Source organism: Oncorhynchus keta, chromosome 22 (genome assembly GCF_023373465.1).
Source record: "Oncorhynchus keta strain PuntledgeMale-10-30-2019 chromosome 22, Oket_V2, whole genome shotgun sequence".
NCBI lineage: Eukaryota > Metazoa > Chordata > Actinopteri > Salmoniformes > Salmonidae > Oncorhynchus > Oncorhynchus keta.
The window spans coordinates 53,784,960-53,805,025 of NC_068442.1; the positions used below are offsets into that span (position 1 = coordinate 53,784,960).

Consider the following 20,066-nt stretch of genomic DNA (forward strand, 5'->3'; position numbering starts at 1 on the left):
AAATGTCAGTTACTTTAAACCAGAAACCCAGACCCAACCTCTTCAGACCCAGACCCAGTCCGCTTCTCAAGACCCAGACCGCTTCTCAAGACCCAGACCGCTTCTCAAGATCCATACCGCTTCTCAAGACCCAGACCCAGTCTGCTTCTCAAGACCCAGACCGCTTCTCAAGACCCAGACCGCTTCTCAAGACCCAGACCCAGTCTGCTTCTCAAGACCCAGACCGCTTCTCAAGACCCAGACCGCTTCTCAAGACCCAGACCCAGTCTGCTTCTCAAGACCCAGACCGCTTCTCAAGACCCAGACCGCTTCTCAAGACCCAGACCGCTTCTCAAGACCCAGACCGCTTCTCAAGACCCAGACCGCTTCTCAAGACCCAGACCGCTTCTCAAGACCCAGATGGCTTCTCAAGACCCAGTCGGCTTCTCAAGACCCAGACCGCTTCTCAAGACCCAGACCGCTTCTCAAGACCCAGACCGCTTCTCAAGACCCAGACGGCTTCTCAAGACCCAGTCGGCTTCTCAAGACCCAGTTGGCTTCTCAAGAAACAGACCGCTTCTCAAGACCCAGACGGCTTCTCAAGACCCAGTTGGCTTTTCAAGAAACAGACCGCTTCTCAAGATCCATACCGCTTCTCAAGATCCAGACCGCTTCTCAAGACCCAGACGGCTTCTCAAGACCCAGAACACTTCTCAAGACCCAGACCAATTCTCAAGACCCAGACGGCTTCTCAAGACCCAGTTGGCTTCTCAAGAAACAGACCGCTTCTCAAGATCCAGACCGCTTCTCAAGACCCAGACCAAGACCCAGACGGCTTCTCAAGACCCAGACTGCTTCTCAAAACCCAGACGGCTTCTCAAGAACCAGACCGCTTCTCAAGACCCAGACCGCTTCTCAAGACCCAGACCGCTTCTCAAGACCCAGACCGCTTCTCAAGACCCAGACCGCTTCTCAAGACCCAGACCGCTTCTCAAGACCCAGTTGGCTTCTCAAGAAACAGACCGCTTCTCAAGATCCATACCGCTTCTCAAGATCCAGACCGCTTCTCAAGACCCAGACGGCTTCTCAAGACCCAGACCGCTTCTCAAGACCCAGACCGCTTCTCAAGACCCAGATCGCTTCTCAAGAACCAGACCGCCAGATCAAGACATCTCTGTAAACTGTATTATGATAACCCATCTTTCCTATTTCCAGGTTCCAGAACTGTGTGTATACCTACAGGATCCTACCCAATGAGGAGAGGAAACTCTCTGTCCAGGTCAGTCAGACAGCTCCACAATATATATTCTTACCAAATGCAATGTGAGGGATCTGCACCCTGTTTTGGGAGTGGATCCCCCTACACAGCATTTAATGGTATTATTTTCATGTAATATCTAAGAAGTAATCTAACAGTTCCCCAACAACTACCTAATACACACAAATCTAAAGGGGTGAATGAGAATATGTACATATAAATATATGGATAAGTGATGGCCAATCGACATAGACAAGGTGCAATAGGTGATATAAAATACAGTATATACATATGACCTGAGTTTTGTAAGATATGTAAACATTATTAATGTGACATTATTTAAAGTGACTAATGATCCATTTATTAAAGTGGCCAGTGATTGGATCTCAATGTAGGCAGCAGCCTCTCTGAGTTAGTGATTGTTGTTTAGCTGTCTGATGGCCTTGAGATAGAAGCTGTTCTTCAGTCTCTCTGTCCCAGTTTTGATGCACCTGTACTGACCTCGCCTTCTGGGTGGTAGCGGTGTGAACAGGCAGTGGCTCGGGTAGATGTTGTCCTTGATGATCTTTTTGGCCTTCCTGTGACATCGTGTGGTGTAGGTGTCCTGGAGGGCAGGTAGTTTGCCCCCGGTGAGAGCCTTGCGGTTGAGGGCGGTGCAGTTGCCATACCAGGCTGTGATACAGCCCGACAAGATGCTCTCGATTGAGCATCTGTAAAATGGGTTTTGGGTGACAAGCCAAATTTCTTCAGCCTCCATCCAAGATGGCGTAGCAGTCAGACATCTTTGTCTTTGTCCTGTCATGTCCCTTGTATATATATTTTTATATAGTTTTCTTCGCATTACTTTTTATAATATTTTCCTAAACCTCAACTTCTAAATTCTCTCCTGCAACCCGCCTCACCCAATGTGGCGTGGATCTGTTTTTTTTCTAAAGTATTTCTATTTACCTCCGAACTGGAATCCCTCAACTGAAGCTAGTCAGCTAACGAGCTATCAGCTATCAGTCAGCAAACCACTGCTAGCGGTCATCAGCTAACCTCGGAAAGCTCTCGCCAGTTCGTACAACGTGACTCAAACCAGAGCACAACAGACCTATTCTTTTCTCTCCTTATTCCCGGACACACTCAGAACATTTTCATCTGGATCTTCGCAACTAGCTAACCGCAATCCCGGGTGACTACTCCTGGCTAGTGTTTCCATCCCGGAGCAAGCACCAATTAGCCTGAAGCTAGCCCAGCTAGGGCTCCTGGGCTACGACCGAATCTCACTCCTGGGCTTCAATATCCGGACCCCTTCTACTGCCGGTACGGGGCACGGAACCCCGCCGATCGTCTACGACTGGAATACCGACATAATCTGCCCGAGGATTCCAACAGGCCCCTCCGGCGCAACGTCCGCTGAAGGCCAATTCTGCTAACCGCGGCCTGCTAGCTACCTAGAGCTACTTGGAACCCTACTAATCCACGACTGGTCTATCAACGTCACCTCACGAAGAGGCAAAAACAGACTTACCTCCATCACGAGATCCCCCAAAGGCCCTTCTGCTAGCTTGCTAGCCCCGGTCTGCTAACTGCTAGCTTGCTGCCCCAGCCTACTGACTGCTAGCTTGTTAGCATCGGCCTGCTAACTGTCTGAATCGCCGTGTCCCCAGCCAGCCCAACAACTCACTGGACCACGCATGCCTCTCTCTGATATCAATATGCCTTGTCCATTACTGTCCTGGTTAGTGATTACTGTCTTATTTCACTGTAGAGCCTCTAGGTTGTTCCACCTCCTACATATGCGATGACATCACCTGGTTTAAACGTCTCTAGAGACTAGAGGTCGACCGATTATGATTTTTCAATGCCGATTCCGATTATTGGAGGACCAAAAAAGCCGATACCGATTAATCGACCGGTTTTAAAAAATTTGAAAAATGTATTTGTAATAATGACAATTACAACAATACTGGATGAACACTTACATCAATAAAATAAAATACATCAATAAAAATCCATTTAGCCTCAAATAAATAATGAAACATGTTCAATTTGGTTTAAATAATGCAAAAACAAAGTGTTGGAGAAGAAAGTAAAAGTGCAATATGTGCCATGTAAAAAAAGCAAACGTTTAAGTTCCTTGCTCAGAACATGAGAATATATGAAAGCTGGTGGTTCCTTTTAACGTGAGACTTCAATATTCCAAGGTATGAGGTTTTAGGTTGTAGTTATAGTATTTATAGGACTCTCTCTATTCCATTTGTATCTCATATACCTTTGACTATTGAATGTTCTTATTGGCACTTTAGTATTGCCAGTTTAACAGTATTCCGTCCCTCTCCTCACCCCTACCTGGGCTCAAAACAGGAACACATCGACAACAGCCAAGCTCGAAGCAGCGTTATCCATGCAGAGCAAGGGGAACAATTACTCCAAGTCTCAGAGTGAGTGACGTTTGAAACGCTATTAGCGCGCACCCCGCTAATTAGCTAGCCATTTCACATCGGTTACATCTGCCTAATCTCAGGAGTTGATAGGCTTGAAGTCATAAACAGCGCAATGCTTGAAGCACAGGGAAGAGCTGCTGGCAAACGCACGAAAGTGCTGTTTGAATTAATGCTTACGAGCCTGCTGCTCTATCAAATCATAGACTTAGTTATAACATAATAACACACAGAAATACGAGCCTTTGGTCATTAATATGGTCGAATCTGGAAACTATCATTTTGAAAACAAAACGTTTATTCTTTCAGTGAAATACGGAACTGTTCGGTATTTTATCTAATGGGTGGCATCCCTAAGTCTACATATTCCTGTTACATTGCACAACCTTCAATGTTATGTGATATTTTTGTAAAATTCTGGCAAATTAGTTCGCAACGAGCTACGTGGCCCAAACTGTTGCATATACCCTGACTCTGCATGCAATGAACGCACGAGAAGTGACACAATTTCACCTGGTTAATATTGCCTGCTAACCTGGATTTCTTTTAGCTAAATATGCAGGTTTAAAAAGATATACTTATGTGTGTTGATTTTAAGAAAGGCATTGGTGTTTATGGTTAGGTACAGTCGTCCAACGATTGTGCTTTTTTCGCAAATGCGCTTTTGTTAAATCATCCCCCTGCGTTGCATCGATTATATGCAACGCAGGACACACTAGATAAACTAGTAATATCATCAACCATGTGTAGTTTAACTGGTGATTATGATTGATTGATTGTTTTTTATGAGATAAGTTAATGCAAGTTTGTAACTTACCTTGGCTTCTTACTGCATTTGCGTAACAGGCAGGCTCCTCGTGGAGCGCAATGAGAGGCAAGTGGTTAGAGCGTTGGACTAGTTAACTGTAAGGTTGCATGATTGAATTCCGGAGCTGACAAGGTAAACATCTGTCATTCTGCCTCTGAACAAGGCAGTTAACCCACCGTTCCTAGGCCGTCATTGAAAATAAGAATGTGTTCTTAACTGACTTGCCTGGTAAAAAAGGTGTAAAAAAAAAAAGAATTAGGCCAAATCGGTGTACAAAAATACCAATTTCCGATTGTTTTGAAAACTTGAAATCAGCCCTAATTAAATCGGCCATTCCGATTAGTCGGTCGACCTCTACTAGAGACTATATCTCTCTCATCATTACTCAATGCCTAGGTTTACCTCCAATGTACTCACACCCTACCTTGCCTTTGTCTGTACACTATGCATTTAATCTATGTTATCGTTCCCAGAAACCTGCTCCTTTTACTCTCTGTTCTGAACGTGCTAGACGGCCAGTTCGTATAGCCTTTAGCCGTACCCTTATCCTACTTCTCCTCTGTTCCTCTGGTAATGTAGAGTTTAATCCAGGTCCTGCAGTGCCTAGCTCCACTCCCACTCCCCAGGTGCTCTCATTTGTTGACTTCTGTAACCGTAAAAGCCTTGGTTTCATGCATGTTAACATTAGAAGCCTACTCCCTAAGTTTTCTTTACTCACTGCTTTAGCGCACTCTGCCAACCCGGATGTCTTAGCTTAGGAAAACCACCAAAAACCCTGAAATGCCCATCCCTAACTATAACATTTTAGATAGAACTGCCAAAGGAGGCGGTGTTGCAATCTACTGCAAAGATAACCTTCAGAGTTCTGTCTTACTATCCAGGTCTGTACCCAAACAATTTGAGCTTCTACTTCTAAAAAGAAACAAGTCTCTCACCATTGCCGCTTGCTATAGACCACCCTCTGCCCCCAACTGTGCCCTCAACACCATATGTGATTTGATTGCCCCCCATCTATCTTCTGAGCTCGTGCTACTAGGTGACCTAAACTGGAACATGCTTAAGTTGACCCCCCCGTTCAGCTGAAAAGGTGGCGCAGGGAATGCAAAAATATTCAACCTCCACACATTAACAAGTCCAATACCTCAAATGATTCAAATTGTTCATCTACCCAGCGTGTCAGATTTTAAAATGGTTTACGGCGAAAACACAACATATATTTATGTTAGACCACCACCAAACCAAAGAAAAAACGTAGCCATTTTTTCCAGCAAAAGATAAAAATCACAAAAGCAGCATTTAAAAAAAAATCAATCACTAACCTCTTGAAAATCTTCATCAGATGACAGTCATATGACATGTTACACAGTACATTTATGTTTTGTTCGATAATATGCATTTTATATCCATAAATCTCGGTTTACATTGACGCCTTGTTCAGAAAATCCTCCAAAATATCCATAGGAGTTATAGAAAGGTACACTAGATAACAGAAATACTCATCATAAACTTTGACTAAAGATACATGTTCTACATATTATTAAAGATACACTGGTTCTTAATGCAACCACTGTGTCACGTTTTTTTTTAACGTTACGGAAAAAGCCTAACATGGCAATAATCTGAGACGGCGCTCAGACGTAACAATATTTCTCCGCCATGTTGGAGTCAACAGAAATACAAAATTACAACATAAATATTCCCTTACCTTCGATGATCTTTCATCAGAATGTAGTGCAATAATAAATTGTTTTGTTTCATAATGTTCAATTCTAGTGTCCAAGTAGCAGCATTTGCTACCACTTTCAGCTCACATGCCCAAAAAAATTACTTCTGATCCAGGATAACTTTGCATGAAAACTTCGAAAACTTCCAAAAGACATATTACAGGTCGAAGAAACTGGTCAAACTAAGAATCAATCTTCAGGATGTTATAATTATATATATCCAATAGCATTCCAAACGGATCATTCGTTTTCATCTGGGGCTGATTGGAACAGCCGAAGCACTCAAAGACAAACGCGCCACAGCAAAATGGCATTCTTTTTGCAACACCAACTACTTTCCTTCCCGTTAGGTCAAAGTTCACAGCAAATGCTCCATTACACTTTCTACTGAATGAGGACATCTAGTGGAAGACGTAGGAAGTGTTTCCAGATCCATAACTTGTTGGGAAGGGAGTGGGCGATGACGTCTAACAAACAGATTACTGACCATTTCGAATCCCACCGTACCTTCTCCGCTATGCAATCTGGTTTCAGAGCTGGTCATGGGTGCACCTCAGCCACACTCAAGGTCCTAAACGATATCTTAACCGCCATCGATAAGAAACATTACTGTGCAGCCGTATTCATCGACCTGGCCAAGGCTTTCAACTCTGTCAATCACCACATTCTTATTGGCAGACTCAACAGCCTTGGTTTCTCAAATGATTGCCTCGCCTGGCTTACCAATTACTTCTCTGATAGAGTTCCTTGTGTCAAATCGGAGGGCCTGTTGTCCAGACCTCTGGCAGTCTCTATGGGGGTGCCACAGGGTTCAATTCTCGGGCCGACCCATTTCTCCGTAAACATCAATGATGTCGCTCTTGCTGCTGTTGATTCTCTGATCCACCTCTACGCAGATGACACCATTCGCTATACTTCTGGCCCCTATTTGGACACTGTGTTAACTAACCTCCAGACGGGCTTCAATGCCATACAACTCTCATTCCGTAGCCTCCAACTGCTCTTAAATGCAAGTAAACCTAAATACATGCTATTCAATCGATCACTGCCCGCACCTGCCCGCCTGTCCAGCATCACTACTCTGGACGGCTCTGACTTAGAATACGTGGACAACTACAAATACCTAGGTGTCTGGTTAGACTGTAAACTCTCCTTCCAGACTCACATTAAGCATCTACAATCCAAAATTAACTCTACAATCGGCTTCCTATATCGCAACAAAGCATCCTTCACTCATGCTGCCAAACATACCCTCGTAAAACTGACCATACTACGGATCTTCGACTTCGGCGATGTCATCTATATAATAGCCTCCAACACTCTACTCAAGAAATTGGATGCAGTCTATCACAGTGCCATCAGTTTGTCACCAAAGCCCCATACACTACCCACCACTGCGACCTGTACGCTCTCGTTGATTGGCCCTCGCTTCATACTAGTCGCCAAACCCACTGGCTACAGGTTATCTACAAGTCTCTGCTAGGTAAAGCCCCGCCTTATCTCAGCTCACTGGTCACCATAGCAGCACCCACTCATAGCACGCACTCCAACAGGTATATCTCACTGGTCACCCCCAAAGCCAATTCCTCCTTTGGTCGCCTTTCCTTCCAGTTCTCTGCTGCCAATGACTGGAACAAACTGCAAAAATCACTGAAGTTGGAGACTTATATCCCACTCACTAGCTTTAAGCACCAGCTGTCAGAGCAGCTCACAGATAACTGCACCTGTACATAGCCCATCTGTAAACAGCCCATCTATCTACCTCATCCCCATACTGTATTTATTTATTTATCTTGCTCCTTTGCACCCCAGTATCTCTACTTGCGCAGTCATCTTCTGCACATCTACCATTCCAGTGTTTAATTGCTGTATTGTACTGTATTGTATAATTGTATTGTATTACTTCGCCACCATGGCCTATTTATTGCCTTAACTCCCTTAAACTTTAACTGCCTTAAATCTTACCTCATCTGCACACAACGTAAACAGTCTTTTTCTTTCTTTTTCTACTGTATTATTGACTGTATGTTTGTTTATTCCATGTGTAACTCTGTGTTGTATGTGTCAAACTGCTTTGCTTTATCTTGGCCAGGTTGCAGTTGTAAATGAGAACTTGTTCTCAACTGGCCTACCTGGTTTTGGGGGCGGCAGGGGTAGAGCGTTGGACTAGTAACCGAAAGGTTGCAAGTTCGAATCCCCGAGCTGACAAGGTACAAATCTGTCGTTCTGCCGCTGAACAGGCAGTTAACCCACTGTTCCTAGGCCGTCATTGAAAATAAAAATTTGTTCTTAACTGACTTGCCTAGTAAAATAAAGGTAAAATAAAAATAAATAAAAAACCTGGTTAAATAAACGAACAGCATAGGTGTCCAGATGGGATAGGGCAGTGTGAAGTGTGATGACGATTGTGTCGTTGGGGTGGTGTTCAAACTGAAGTGGGTCTTGAGTGGCTGGTAAGGTGGAGGTGACTAGTTTCTCAAAGCACTTCATGATGACAGACTGTTTATTGTTGCAGTCCACTTCCAGGTGTTGGGTGTTAAGGGGTATTTTAAGAGCCATTTCTCAATTTCTCATGCATCAGGCAACTTCTGCTTTTGCTTTCAATGCCTTCAGAAATGAAGACAGGCCACATGTGGTGGGAACGTTCTGGAATTTAGCATTTTACTGTGAATATTGTGTAACCTATTATGGTTATGCATTGCACAAAATCAACTTGTATTGTTTGCACGGTGTTTGGGCCAATTCAAGTCAGGGGCTAAAATGTGAGAGCTCTGTAAAACTAGACACTTGATATTAACTGTCACATTCTTGGGCTGTAAATGAGTTACACTGCTCCTGTCCTCTATTCAATAAACAGACTGTACACTACAGTGTCTCTTCAATTAACAGACTGTACACTACAGTCTCTATTCAATAAACAGACTGTACACTACAGTCTCTATTCAATAAACAGACTGTACACCACAGTCTCTATTCAATAAACAGACTGTACACCACAGTCTCTATTTAATTAACAGATTGTACACTACAGTCTCTATTCAATAAACAGACTGTACACTACAGTCTCTATTCAATAAACAGACTGTACACCAACGTCTCTATTTAATTAACAGACTGTACACTACAGTCTCTATTCAATAAACAGACTGTACACTACAGTCTCTATTCAATAAAAGGTGTGTGCAGCACGACGGCTGTAGCTCCATCCTCTCTGCTCTCTCTGTCACCCAGAGGCAGAGGTTGAGATTTAAATACATTTGGTTATTATACATTACTATACATTATTATTATTATTATTATTATTACTGTGGCACTCAGAATATTCCAAACCTGGAGACCATACTACAGTACATAGTTAGATAGATTAGTTATTCATTTATCTATTGTAGCTGGAAAGCATGAAAGTCATCAATGCTGATTTACAAGTTCTTGAGTTTTAACTTATATTTAACTTTTAACCTATACACAGAAATGAAGGGTACTGTAGATCATACAGGCTACTCTGCTAATGTTGAAGGGTACTGTAATTCCTAACAGGCTACTCTGCTAATGCTGAATGGTACTGCAATTCCTAACAGGCTACTCAGCTAATGTTGAAGGGTGCTGCAATTCCTAACAGGCTACTCTGTTAATGTTGAAGAATACTTGTAGTTCATACAGGCTACTCTGCTAATGTTTAAGGATACTTGTAGTTCCTACAGGCCACTCTGCTAATGTTGAAGGATACTTGTAGTTCCTACAGGCTACTCTGCTAATGTTGAAGGGTACTTGTAGTTCCTACAGGCCACTCTGCTAATGTTGAAGGATACTTGTAGTTCCTACAGGCTACTCTGCTAATGTTGAAGGGTACTTGTAGTTCCTACAGGCTACTCTGTTGATGTTGAAGAATACTTGTAGTTCATACAGGCTACTCTGCTAATGTTGAAGGATACTTGTAGTTCCTACAGGCTACTCTGCTAATGTTGAAGGGTACTTGTAGTTCCCACAGGCCACTCTCCTAATGTTGAAGGGTACTTGTAGTTCCTACAGGACACTCTGCTAATGTTGAAGGGTACTTGTAGTTCCTACAGGCTACTCTGCTAATGTTGAAGGGTACTTGTAGTTCCTACAGGCCACTCTGCTAATGTTGAAGGGTACTTGTAGTTCCTACAGGCCACTCTGCTAATGTTGAAGGGTACTACAGGCCACTCTGCTAATGTTGAAGGGTACTTGTAGTTCCTACAGGCCACTCTGCTAATGTTGAAGGGTACTTGTAGTTCCTACAGGCCACTCTGCTAATGTTGAAGGGTTGTAGTTCCTAAGGCCACTCTGCTAATGTTGAAGGGTACTTGTAGTTCCTACAGGCCACTCTGCTAATGTTGAAGGGTACTTGTAGTTCCTACAGGCCACTCTCCTAATGTTGAAGGGTACTTGTAGTTCCTACAGGCCACTCTGCTAATGTTGAAGGGTACTTGTAGTTCCTACAGGCCACTCTGCTAATGTTGAAGGGTACTTGTAGTTCCTACAGGCCACTCTGCTAATGTTGAAGGGTACTTGTAGTTCCTACAGGCCACTCTGCTAATGTTGAAGGGTACTTGTAGTTCCTACAGGCCACTCTGCTAATGTTGAAGGGTACTTGTAGTTCCTACAGGCCACTCTGCTAATGTTGAAGGGTACTTGTAGTTCCTACAGGCCACTCTGCTAATGTTGAAGGGTACTTGTAGTTCCTACAGGCCACTCTGCTAATGTTGAAGGGTACTTGTAGTTCCTACAGGCCACTCTGCTAATGTTGAAGGGTTCCTACTTGCTAATGTTGAAGGGTACTAGTTCCTACAGGCCACTCTGCTAATGTTGAAGGGTACTTGTAGTTCCTACAGGCCACTCTGCTAATGTTGAAGGGTACTTGTAGTTCCTACAGGCCACTCTGCTAATGTTGAAGGGTACTTGTAGTTCCTACAGGCCACTCTGCTAATGTTGAAGGGTACTTGTAGTTCCTACAGGCCACTCTGCTAATGTTGAAGGGTACTTGTAGTTCCTACAGGCCACTCTGCTAATGTTGAAGGGTACTTGTAGTTCCTAAGGCCACTACAGGCTACTCTGCTAATGTTGAAGGGTACTTGTAGTTCCTACAGGCCACTCTGCTAATGTTGAAGGGTACTTGTAGTTCCTACAGGCCACTCTGCTAATGTTGAAGGGTACTTGTAGTTCCTACAGGCCACTCTGCTAATGTTGAAGGGTACTTGTAGTTCCTACAGGCCACTCTGCTAATGTTGAAGGGTACTTGTAGTTCCTACAGGCCACTCTGCTAATGTTGAAGGGTACTTGTAGTTCCTACAGGCCACTCTGCTAATGTTGAAGGGTACTTGTAGTTCCTACAGGCCACTCTGCTAATGTTGAAGGGTACTTGTAGTTCCTACAGGCCACTCTGCTAATGTTGAAGGGTACTTGTAGTTCCTACAGGCCACTCTGCTAATGTTGAAGGGTACTTGTAGTTCCTACAGGCCACTCTGCTAATGTTGAAGGGTACTTGTAGTTCCTACAGGCCACTCTGCTAATGTTGAAGGGTACTTGTAGTTCCTACAGGCCACTCTCTAATGTTGAAGGGTACAGTTCCTACAGGCCACTCTGCTAATGTTGAAGGGTACTTGTAGTTCCTTTCAGTTGCTAATGTTGAAGGGTACTTGAAGTTCCTCAGGCCACTCTGCTAATGTTGAAGGGTACTTGTAGTTCCTACAGGCCACTCTGCTAATGTTGAAGGGAAAGTTCCTAACGGCCACTCTCTAATGTTGAAAAACAACAGTCCACAGGCCACTCTGCTAATGTTGAAGGGGCTATAAACAGGCCACTTTAATGTTGAAGGGTACTTGTAGTTCCTACAGGCCACTCTGCTAATGTTGAAGGGTAACAGTTCCTAAGGCCTTTATAAGGGTGTGTCAGCTGTCTGCTAATGTTGAAGGGTAACTTGTAGTTCCTACAGGCCACATGCTAATGTTGAAGGGTGCAACAGTTCCTACAGGCCACTCTGCTAATCTTGCTTTGTGTTGCTAAGGGACTTGTAGTTCCTACAGGCCACTCTGCTAATGTTGAAGGGTACTTGTAGTTCCTACAGGCCACTCTGCTAATGTTGAAGGGTACTTGTAGTTCTACAGGCTACCTGCTAATGTTGAAGGGTACCTGTAGTTCCTACAGGCCACTCTGCTAATGTTGAAGGGTACTTGTAGTTCCTACAGGCCACTCTGCTAATGTTGAAGGGTACTTGTAGTTCCTACAGGCCACTCTGCTAATGTTGAAGGGTACTTGTAGTTCCTACAGGCCACTCTGCTAATGTTGAAGGGTACTTGTAGTTCCTACAGGCCACTCTCCTAATGTTGAAGGGTACTTGTAGTTCCTACAGGCCACTCTGCTAATGTTGATCAAAAGCTTCTTCCTCTTTCAGTTGCAGGAGGTTTTGAATGATCCCCTAGCGTGGGCGTATGACAAGCCACAAGGCTCATCTCGTGGTGCTTAACAGAAAAGAACGGAAACTTCACAAAGAAAAACAACATCCACAGTGGCAGCGAAAGGGGCTATAAAATTTTTAAAAAAACAGGTGACTTGGTCGTTAATACGCCCTTGGAATGTAGCCTAACAGTACAAAGTCCTTTATAACAGTGTGTCAGCTGTATGATCGTGATAGAAGGAAAACCTGTCATTCAGAACAACATGACCTAAAGTCTCGGGAAACATGCAACAGTTAAAGCCCTCTAAGATCTTGCTCTTGTGTTGCTACACTGATCTATTCCTGCACCAGAAATATCTATACCTGCACCATAAATATCTATACCTGCACCAGAAATATATATACCTGCACCAGAAATATCTATACCTGCACCAGAAAGATCTAGACCTGCACCATAAATATCTATACCTGCACCAGAAATATATATACCTGCACCAGAAATATCTATACCTGCACCAGAAAGATCTAGACCTGCACCATAAATATCTATACCTGCACCAGAAATATATATACCTGCACCAGAAATATCTATACCTGCACCAGAAATATCTATACCTGCACCAGAAATATATATACCTGCATCAGAAATATATATACCTGCACCAGAAATATCTATACCTGCATCAGAAATATATATACCTGCACCAGAAATATCTATACCTGCACCAGAAATATCTATACCTGCACCAGAAATATATATACCTGCACCAGAAATATCTATACCTGCACCAGAAATATATATACCTGCACCAGAAATATCTATACCTGCACCAGAAATATCTATACCTGCACCAGAAATATATATATACCTGCACCAGAAATATCTATACCTGCACCAGAAATATATATACCTGCACCAGAAATATCTATACCAGCACCAGAAAGATCTATACCAGCACCAGAAAGATCTATACCTGCACCAGAAATATCTATACCTGCACCAGAAATATCTATACCTGCACCAGAAATATCTATACCTGCACCAGAAATATCTATACCTGCACCAGAAATATATATACCTGCACCAGAAATATCTATACCTGCACCAGAAATATATATACCTGCACCAGAAATATCTATACCTGCACCAGACATATCTATACCTGCACCAGAAATATCTATACCTGCACCAGAAATATCTATACCAGCACCAGAAAGATCTATACCTGCCTGCACCATCAATATCTAGACCTGCACCAGAAATATCTATACCTGACTGCACCATAAATATCTATACCTGCACCATAAAGATCTATACCTGCACCAGAAATATCTATACCTGCACCATAAAGATCTATACCTGCACCATAAATATCTATACCTGCACCAGAAATATCTATACCTGCACCAGAAATATCTATACCTGCCTGCACCATAAATATCTATACCAGCACCAGAAATGTCGATAAGTGCACCAGAAAGATCTATACCTGCACCAGAAATATCTATACCTGCACCAGAAATATATATACCAGCACCATATATATCTATACCTGCACCATAAATATCCATACCGGCACCAGAAAGATCTATACCTGCACCAGAAAGATCTATACCTGCACCAGAAATATATATACCTGCACCAGAAATATCTGTACCTGCACCAGAAATATCTATACCAGCACCAGAAAGATCTATACCTGCACCAGAAATATCTATACCTGCACCAGAAATATCTATACCAGTGTCGTGTCTTTGGCTATGCCGGATTAAGTGATATGACATGCTATTCTATAAAATAATTTCTCCGTAATTAATATTACCTGATTGAGCTAATCATGTAAATGTAATTAACTAGAGAGTCGGGCACCACAAAATAATATTTATAGAGCTGTTATCTTACGAATAAACTCTTAAAGACCTAGTAATATTTCACATCAATAGCAGTCAATATTAAACGTCATCTTAATTCAGTCTCATCTGAAAGTTGTAAATTCTTAGTTATATGCACGAACCCTGGCTAACAAATTGAATCACCAATAAAAAATTGGGTTTAATTATTTATTTACTAAATGCCTAACTAATCACACAGAATTATACATACACATAATTAAATCATAACTTGATTACAAATTACGTCATAAAGGAAAACATCCCTAGCGGGCGGAACAGATATGACAGCTGGTTACACAAAAGAAAAGGGCTGGGTGAAAGTGAAAGAGCGGGATGATTGAGGAACACCGGGAGAAGCTGTGCTATCATAAATACAGTATCTTATGCATTCTAAATTACCGCCCATTTGGAAAAGGAAAATGCAATAAATATTTACTCGGAGCTGCACTTCGGTAGGTTGGTGGTAGATGGAACACCGTGATGCCCAACCGAGTCCTTTGAAGAATGTCTGTGGATGTCAATTGGAGAAGTTGTAGTAACGTCGTTGTGTGGTAGACGGGATACTCTGTCTGTTCCTTCCTAACCCTCATTTGCAGCGGCTGTTGCTAACTCAACGGCTAGGAAGTATCACTTCTGAAGTGAATAAGAGTTCAAAGTTCATACCATTCGCAACCAAAGCTCACGCTGATGTTGGCTTCGTTCTGTAGTTATTATCTGAACCATTCTGACATCGGACCGTCATCCTCATGTCCTCGGAACAGGAGGTTATATTGTCGTCTAGGGCTTATATAGGAAGGGAGAGGAGGGCGTGTTTGAAAAGTTTTATAGCCCATTGAGCAGAGCCCTATCTTATGAAAACCCAAATTTTAGAGGCTAAAATCACATTTCATCCCATCACGAAACATTTCATATTCAAACATTTAAATTGAACAACAATTCCATGTGAATCTGATAACTCTGATGTGTAGACATTCCACTGTAGAGTTTGTCATCTTATCATTGATGAGAATGTCTCAGATGACAACCGAACTGACATCATATTCATTAAGTACCACCGCATATATTTCATTGGTCGGATTACCAGAATATAGTTAATTTCCCCCCACCTTCTGATGTTCCCAGAATCTCTATGTTAACCAAGGGGTTTGCAAATGTAACAGCAGTTGTGTAGAGAGAGGAAAAAGGGGGGAAGAGGTATGTATTTATGACTGTCATAAACCTACCCCCAGGCCAACGTCATGACACCAGCATCATAAATATCTATACCAGCACCGTAAATGAAGCACCAAGTAGAGACATGAGAAGAAAGGCTACTAGCCTGTGTCTTCCTGTTGTGCTCTGTAGTGTTATTGTCTTGCTGATGTTGTGCTCTCCAGAGTTATAGCCTGTGACTGATGTTGTGCTCTCTAGAGTTATAGTCTGTGACTGATGTTGTGCTCTTCAGAGTTCTAGTCTGTGACTGATGTTGTGCTCTTCAGAGTTCTAGTCTGTGACTGATGTTGTGCTCTCTAGTTCTAGCCTGTGACTGATGTTGTGCTCTTCAGAGTTCTAGTCTGTGACTGATGTTGTGCTCTCTAGAGTTCTAGCCTGTGACTGATGTTGTGCTCTCTAGACTCCTAGCCTGTGACTGATGTTGTGCTCTTCAGAGTTCTAGTCTGTGACTGATGTTGTGCTCTCTAGTTCTAGCCTGTGACTGATGTTGTGCTCTTCAGAGTTCTAGTCTGTGTCTGATGTTGTGCTCTCTAGTTATAGCCTGTGACTGATGTTGTGCTCTCTAGTTATAGCCTGTGACTGATGTTGTGCTCTTCAGAGTTCTAGTCTGTGACTGATGTTGTGCTCTCTAGAGTTCTAGTCTGTGACTGATGTTGTGCTCTTCAGAGTTCTAGTCTGTGACTGATGTTGTGCTCTTCAGAGTTCTAGTCTGTGACTGATGTTGTGCTCTCTAGTTCTAGCCTGTGACTGATGTTGTGCTCTTCAGAGTTCTAGTCTGTGACTGATGTTGTGCTCTCTAGAGTTCTAGCCTGTGACTGATGTTGTGCTCTCTAGACTCTAGCCTGTGACTGATGTTGTGCTCTTCAGAGTTCTAGTCTGTGACTGATGTTGTGCTCTCTAGTTCTAGCCTGTGACTGATGTTGTGCTCTTCAGAGTTCTAGTCTGTGTCTGATGTTGTGCTCTCTAGTTATAGCCTGTGACTGATGTTGTGCTCTCTAGTTATAGCCTGTGACTGATGTTGTGCTCTTCAGAGTTCTAGTCTGTGACTGATGTTGTGCTCTCTAGAGTTCTAGTCTGTGACTGATGTTGTGCTCTTCAGAGTTCTAGTCTGTGACTGATGTTGTGCTCTCTAGAGTTCTAGTCTGTGACTGATGTTGTGCTCTCCAGAGTTCTAGCCTGTGACTGATGTTGTGCTCTTCAGAGTTCTAGTCTGTGACTGATGTTGTGCTCTCTAGTTCTAGCCTGTGACTGATGTTGTGCTCTCTAGACTCCTAGCCTGTGACTGATGTTGTGCTCTCTAGAGTTCTAGTCTGTGACTGATGTTGTGCTCTTCAGAGTTCTAGCCTGTGACTGATGTTGTGCTCTCTAGAGTTCTAGCCTGTGACTGATGTTGTGCTCTCTAGACTCCTAGCCTGTGACTGATGTTGTGCTCTCCAGAGTTGTAGCCTGTGACTGATGTTGTGCTCTTCAGAGTTCTAGTCTGTGACTGATGTCATTTCTAGACTCAGTAGTGTGTGCCACTAACCAGTGTTTGTTGTTTTCTCTGTCTCTGTCTCCAGGCCTCCGAGGGTGTCCCTATCCGGTTCTTCTCTGTGCTGGCTGACCTGGTGGAGACGTACTACAGTCCCAACATGGGTCTGGCTACACACCTGCAGTTCCCTGTTCAGAAAGAGGAGGAGCCAGAGGACGAGCCAGGTCAGAGAATAACCTGTTAATTATCTTTCTGTGTTTCAAAGGGACCTGGTCAAAAGTAGTGCCAGTATCCAGGGAGTATGGTTTCATTTGTGATTTAGCCATTCTCTCGTATTATGTTTTGCTACAGCTGAGCTAACCCAAGGTAGCTTGGATCTGACCTAGCCCAAGTTAGCTTGGTGGTCCCAGATCTGACCTAATCCAAGGTAGCTTGTTGGTCCCAGATCTGACCTAACCCAAGGTAGCTTGGATCTGACCTAGCCCAAGTTAGCTTGGTGGTCCCAGATCTGACCTAACCCAAGGTAGCTTGGATCTGACCTAGCCCAAGTTAGCTTGGTGGTCCCAGATCTGACCTAACCCAAGGTAGCTTGGATCTGACCTAGCCCAAGGTAGCTTGGTGGTCCCAGATCTGACCTAACCCAAGGTAGCTTGGATCTGACCTAGCCCAAGTTAGCTTGGTGGTCCCAGATCTGACCTAATCCAAGGTAGCTTGTTGGTCCCAGATCAGACCTAACCCAAGGTAGCTTGGATCTGACCTAGCCCAAGTTAGCTTGGTGGTCCCAGATCTGACCTAATCCAAGGTAGCTTGGATCTGACCTAGCCCAAGTTAGCTTGGTGGTCCCAGATCTGACCTAACCCAAGGTAGCTTGGATCTGACCTAGCCCAAGTTAGCTTGGTGGTCCCAGATCAGACCTAATCCAAGGTAGCTTGGTGGTCCCAGATCTGACCTAATCCAAGGTAGCTTGGATCTGACCTAGCCCAAGTTAGCTTGGTGGTCCCAGATCTGACCTAATCCAAGGTAGCTTGGTGGTCCCAGATCTGACCTAATCCAAGGTAGCTTGGTGGTCCCAGATCTGACCTAGCCCAAGTTAGCTTGGTGGTCCCAGATCAGACCTAATCCAAGTTAGCTTGGTGGTCCCAGATCTGACCTAATCCAAGGTAGCTTGTTGGTCCCAGATCTGTTTATGTTGTATAGCCAACTTCTACTGGGCCTCAATAACTCCAGTAACCCTGCACACTGTAATTATGGTGGTGGCCCTGAGCCTGTATATAGATTGCATTTCCTTCTATATACTTTGAAACGTGAAAACTTGAAACCTCTAATACCTGTCCAAAATTGTAATCAGTAAGATAAATGTGGGTTTACTTTTCCCCTTAGAGGCAATAGAAGAAGATAAAACGATCTATCTATGGACATTTGTCGTGTCATCATAGCGATCTCTGACTTGTGGTCAGACTGGCTCAGGTGGAACTTAAACTTGCACCTTTTTTTTCTGATGCTGAATTGAATGTCATTAAGAAAACATTACTTTCTACATTTAAAAGTAATCCAAGAAGTGATCATCTAGTTGTGTAATCTGTAATCTGATTACAATATTTTTAAGCTGATAATGTAACTGAGTTTGGTTTTTCAATAATCAGATTACATACAATCCAACACAGTTAAGGTAGATACACTAAATCAAATCAAATCAAATGTATTTATAAAGCCCTTACATCAGCCGATGTCACAAAGTGCTGTACAGAAACCCAGCCCAAAACCCCAAACAGCAAGCAATGTAGGTGTAGAAGCACGGTGTCTAGGAAAAACTCCCTAGAAAGGCCAAAACCTAGGAAGAAACCTAGAGAGGAACCAGGCTCTGAGGGGTGGCCAGTCTTCTTCTGGCTGTGCCGGGTGGAGATTATAACAGAACATGGCCAAGATGTTCAAATGTTCATAGATGACTTGCATGGTCAAATAATAATGATCACAGTAGTTGTTGACGGGGCAACAAGTCAGCACCTCAGGAGTAAATGTCAGTTGGCTTTTCGTTCAGAGTATCTCTACCGCTCCTGCTGTCTCTATAGAGTTGAAAACAGCAGGTCTGGGACAGGTAGCACGTCCGGTGAACAGGTCAGGGTTCCATAGCCGCAGGCTACATAACCAAAAGTATGTGGACACCTGCTCCTCGAACATCTCATTCCAAAATCATGGGCATTAATATGGAGTTGGTCCCCCCTTTATTGCTATAACAGCATGGACTCTTCTGGGAAGGCTTTCCACTAAATGTGCGAACATTGCTGAGGGAACTGCTTCCATTCAGCCACAAGAGCATTAGTGAGGTCGGGCACTGATGTTGCGCAATTAGGCCTGGCTTGCAGTCTGCTTTCCAATTCCTTCCAAAGGTGTTTGATGGGGTTGAGGTCAGGGCTCTGTGCAGGCCAGTCAAGTTCTTCCACATCAATCTCAACAAACCATTTCTGTATGGACCTCGCTTTGTGCACAGGGGCATTGCCATGCTGAAACAGGAAAAGGCCTACCCCAAACTGTTGCCACAATGTTGGAAGCACAGAATCATCTAGACGATTCGTGCTGCGCGCTTCAGCACTCAACGGTCATGTTCTGTGAGCTTGTGTGGCCTACCACTTCGCGGCTGAGCCGTTGTTGCTCCTAGACGTTTCCACCTCACAATAACAGCACATACAGTGGACCGGGGCAGCTCTAGAGGGGCAGAAATTTGACGAACTGACTTGTTGAAAAGGTGGCACCCTATGACAGTGCCACGTTGAAAGTAAATGAGCTCTTCAGTTAGGCCATTCTACTGCCAATGTTTATCTTTGGACATTGCATGGCTGTCTTCTCGATTTTATACACCTGTCAGCAACGGGTGTGGTT

The 20,066-nt window shown here is 43.5% G+C and overlaps 1 protein-coding gene across 1 annotated transcript in view; it reads left to right on the forward strand.

Moving 5' to 3' along the window:
* The window catches only part of inpp5d (inositol polyphosphate-5-phosphatase D), a 61,140-nt gene that overhangs the window by 1,889 nt on the left and 39,185 nt on the right, over positions 1-20,066 (forward strand). Inside the window, exons 2-3 of the mRNA XM_052475643.1 lie at positions 1,195-1,258; positions 17,278-17,413. Of these exons, the coding sequence (XP_052331603.1) occupies positions 1,195-1,258; positions 17,278-17,413 (200 nt within the window). The remainder of the gene's footprint in view (positions 1-1,194; positions 1,259-17,277; positions 17,414-20,066) is intronic.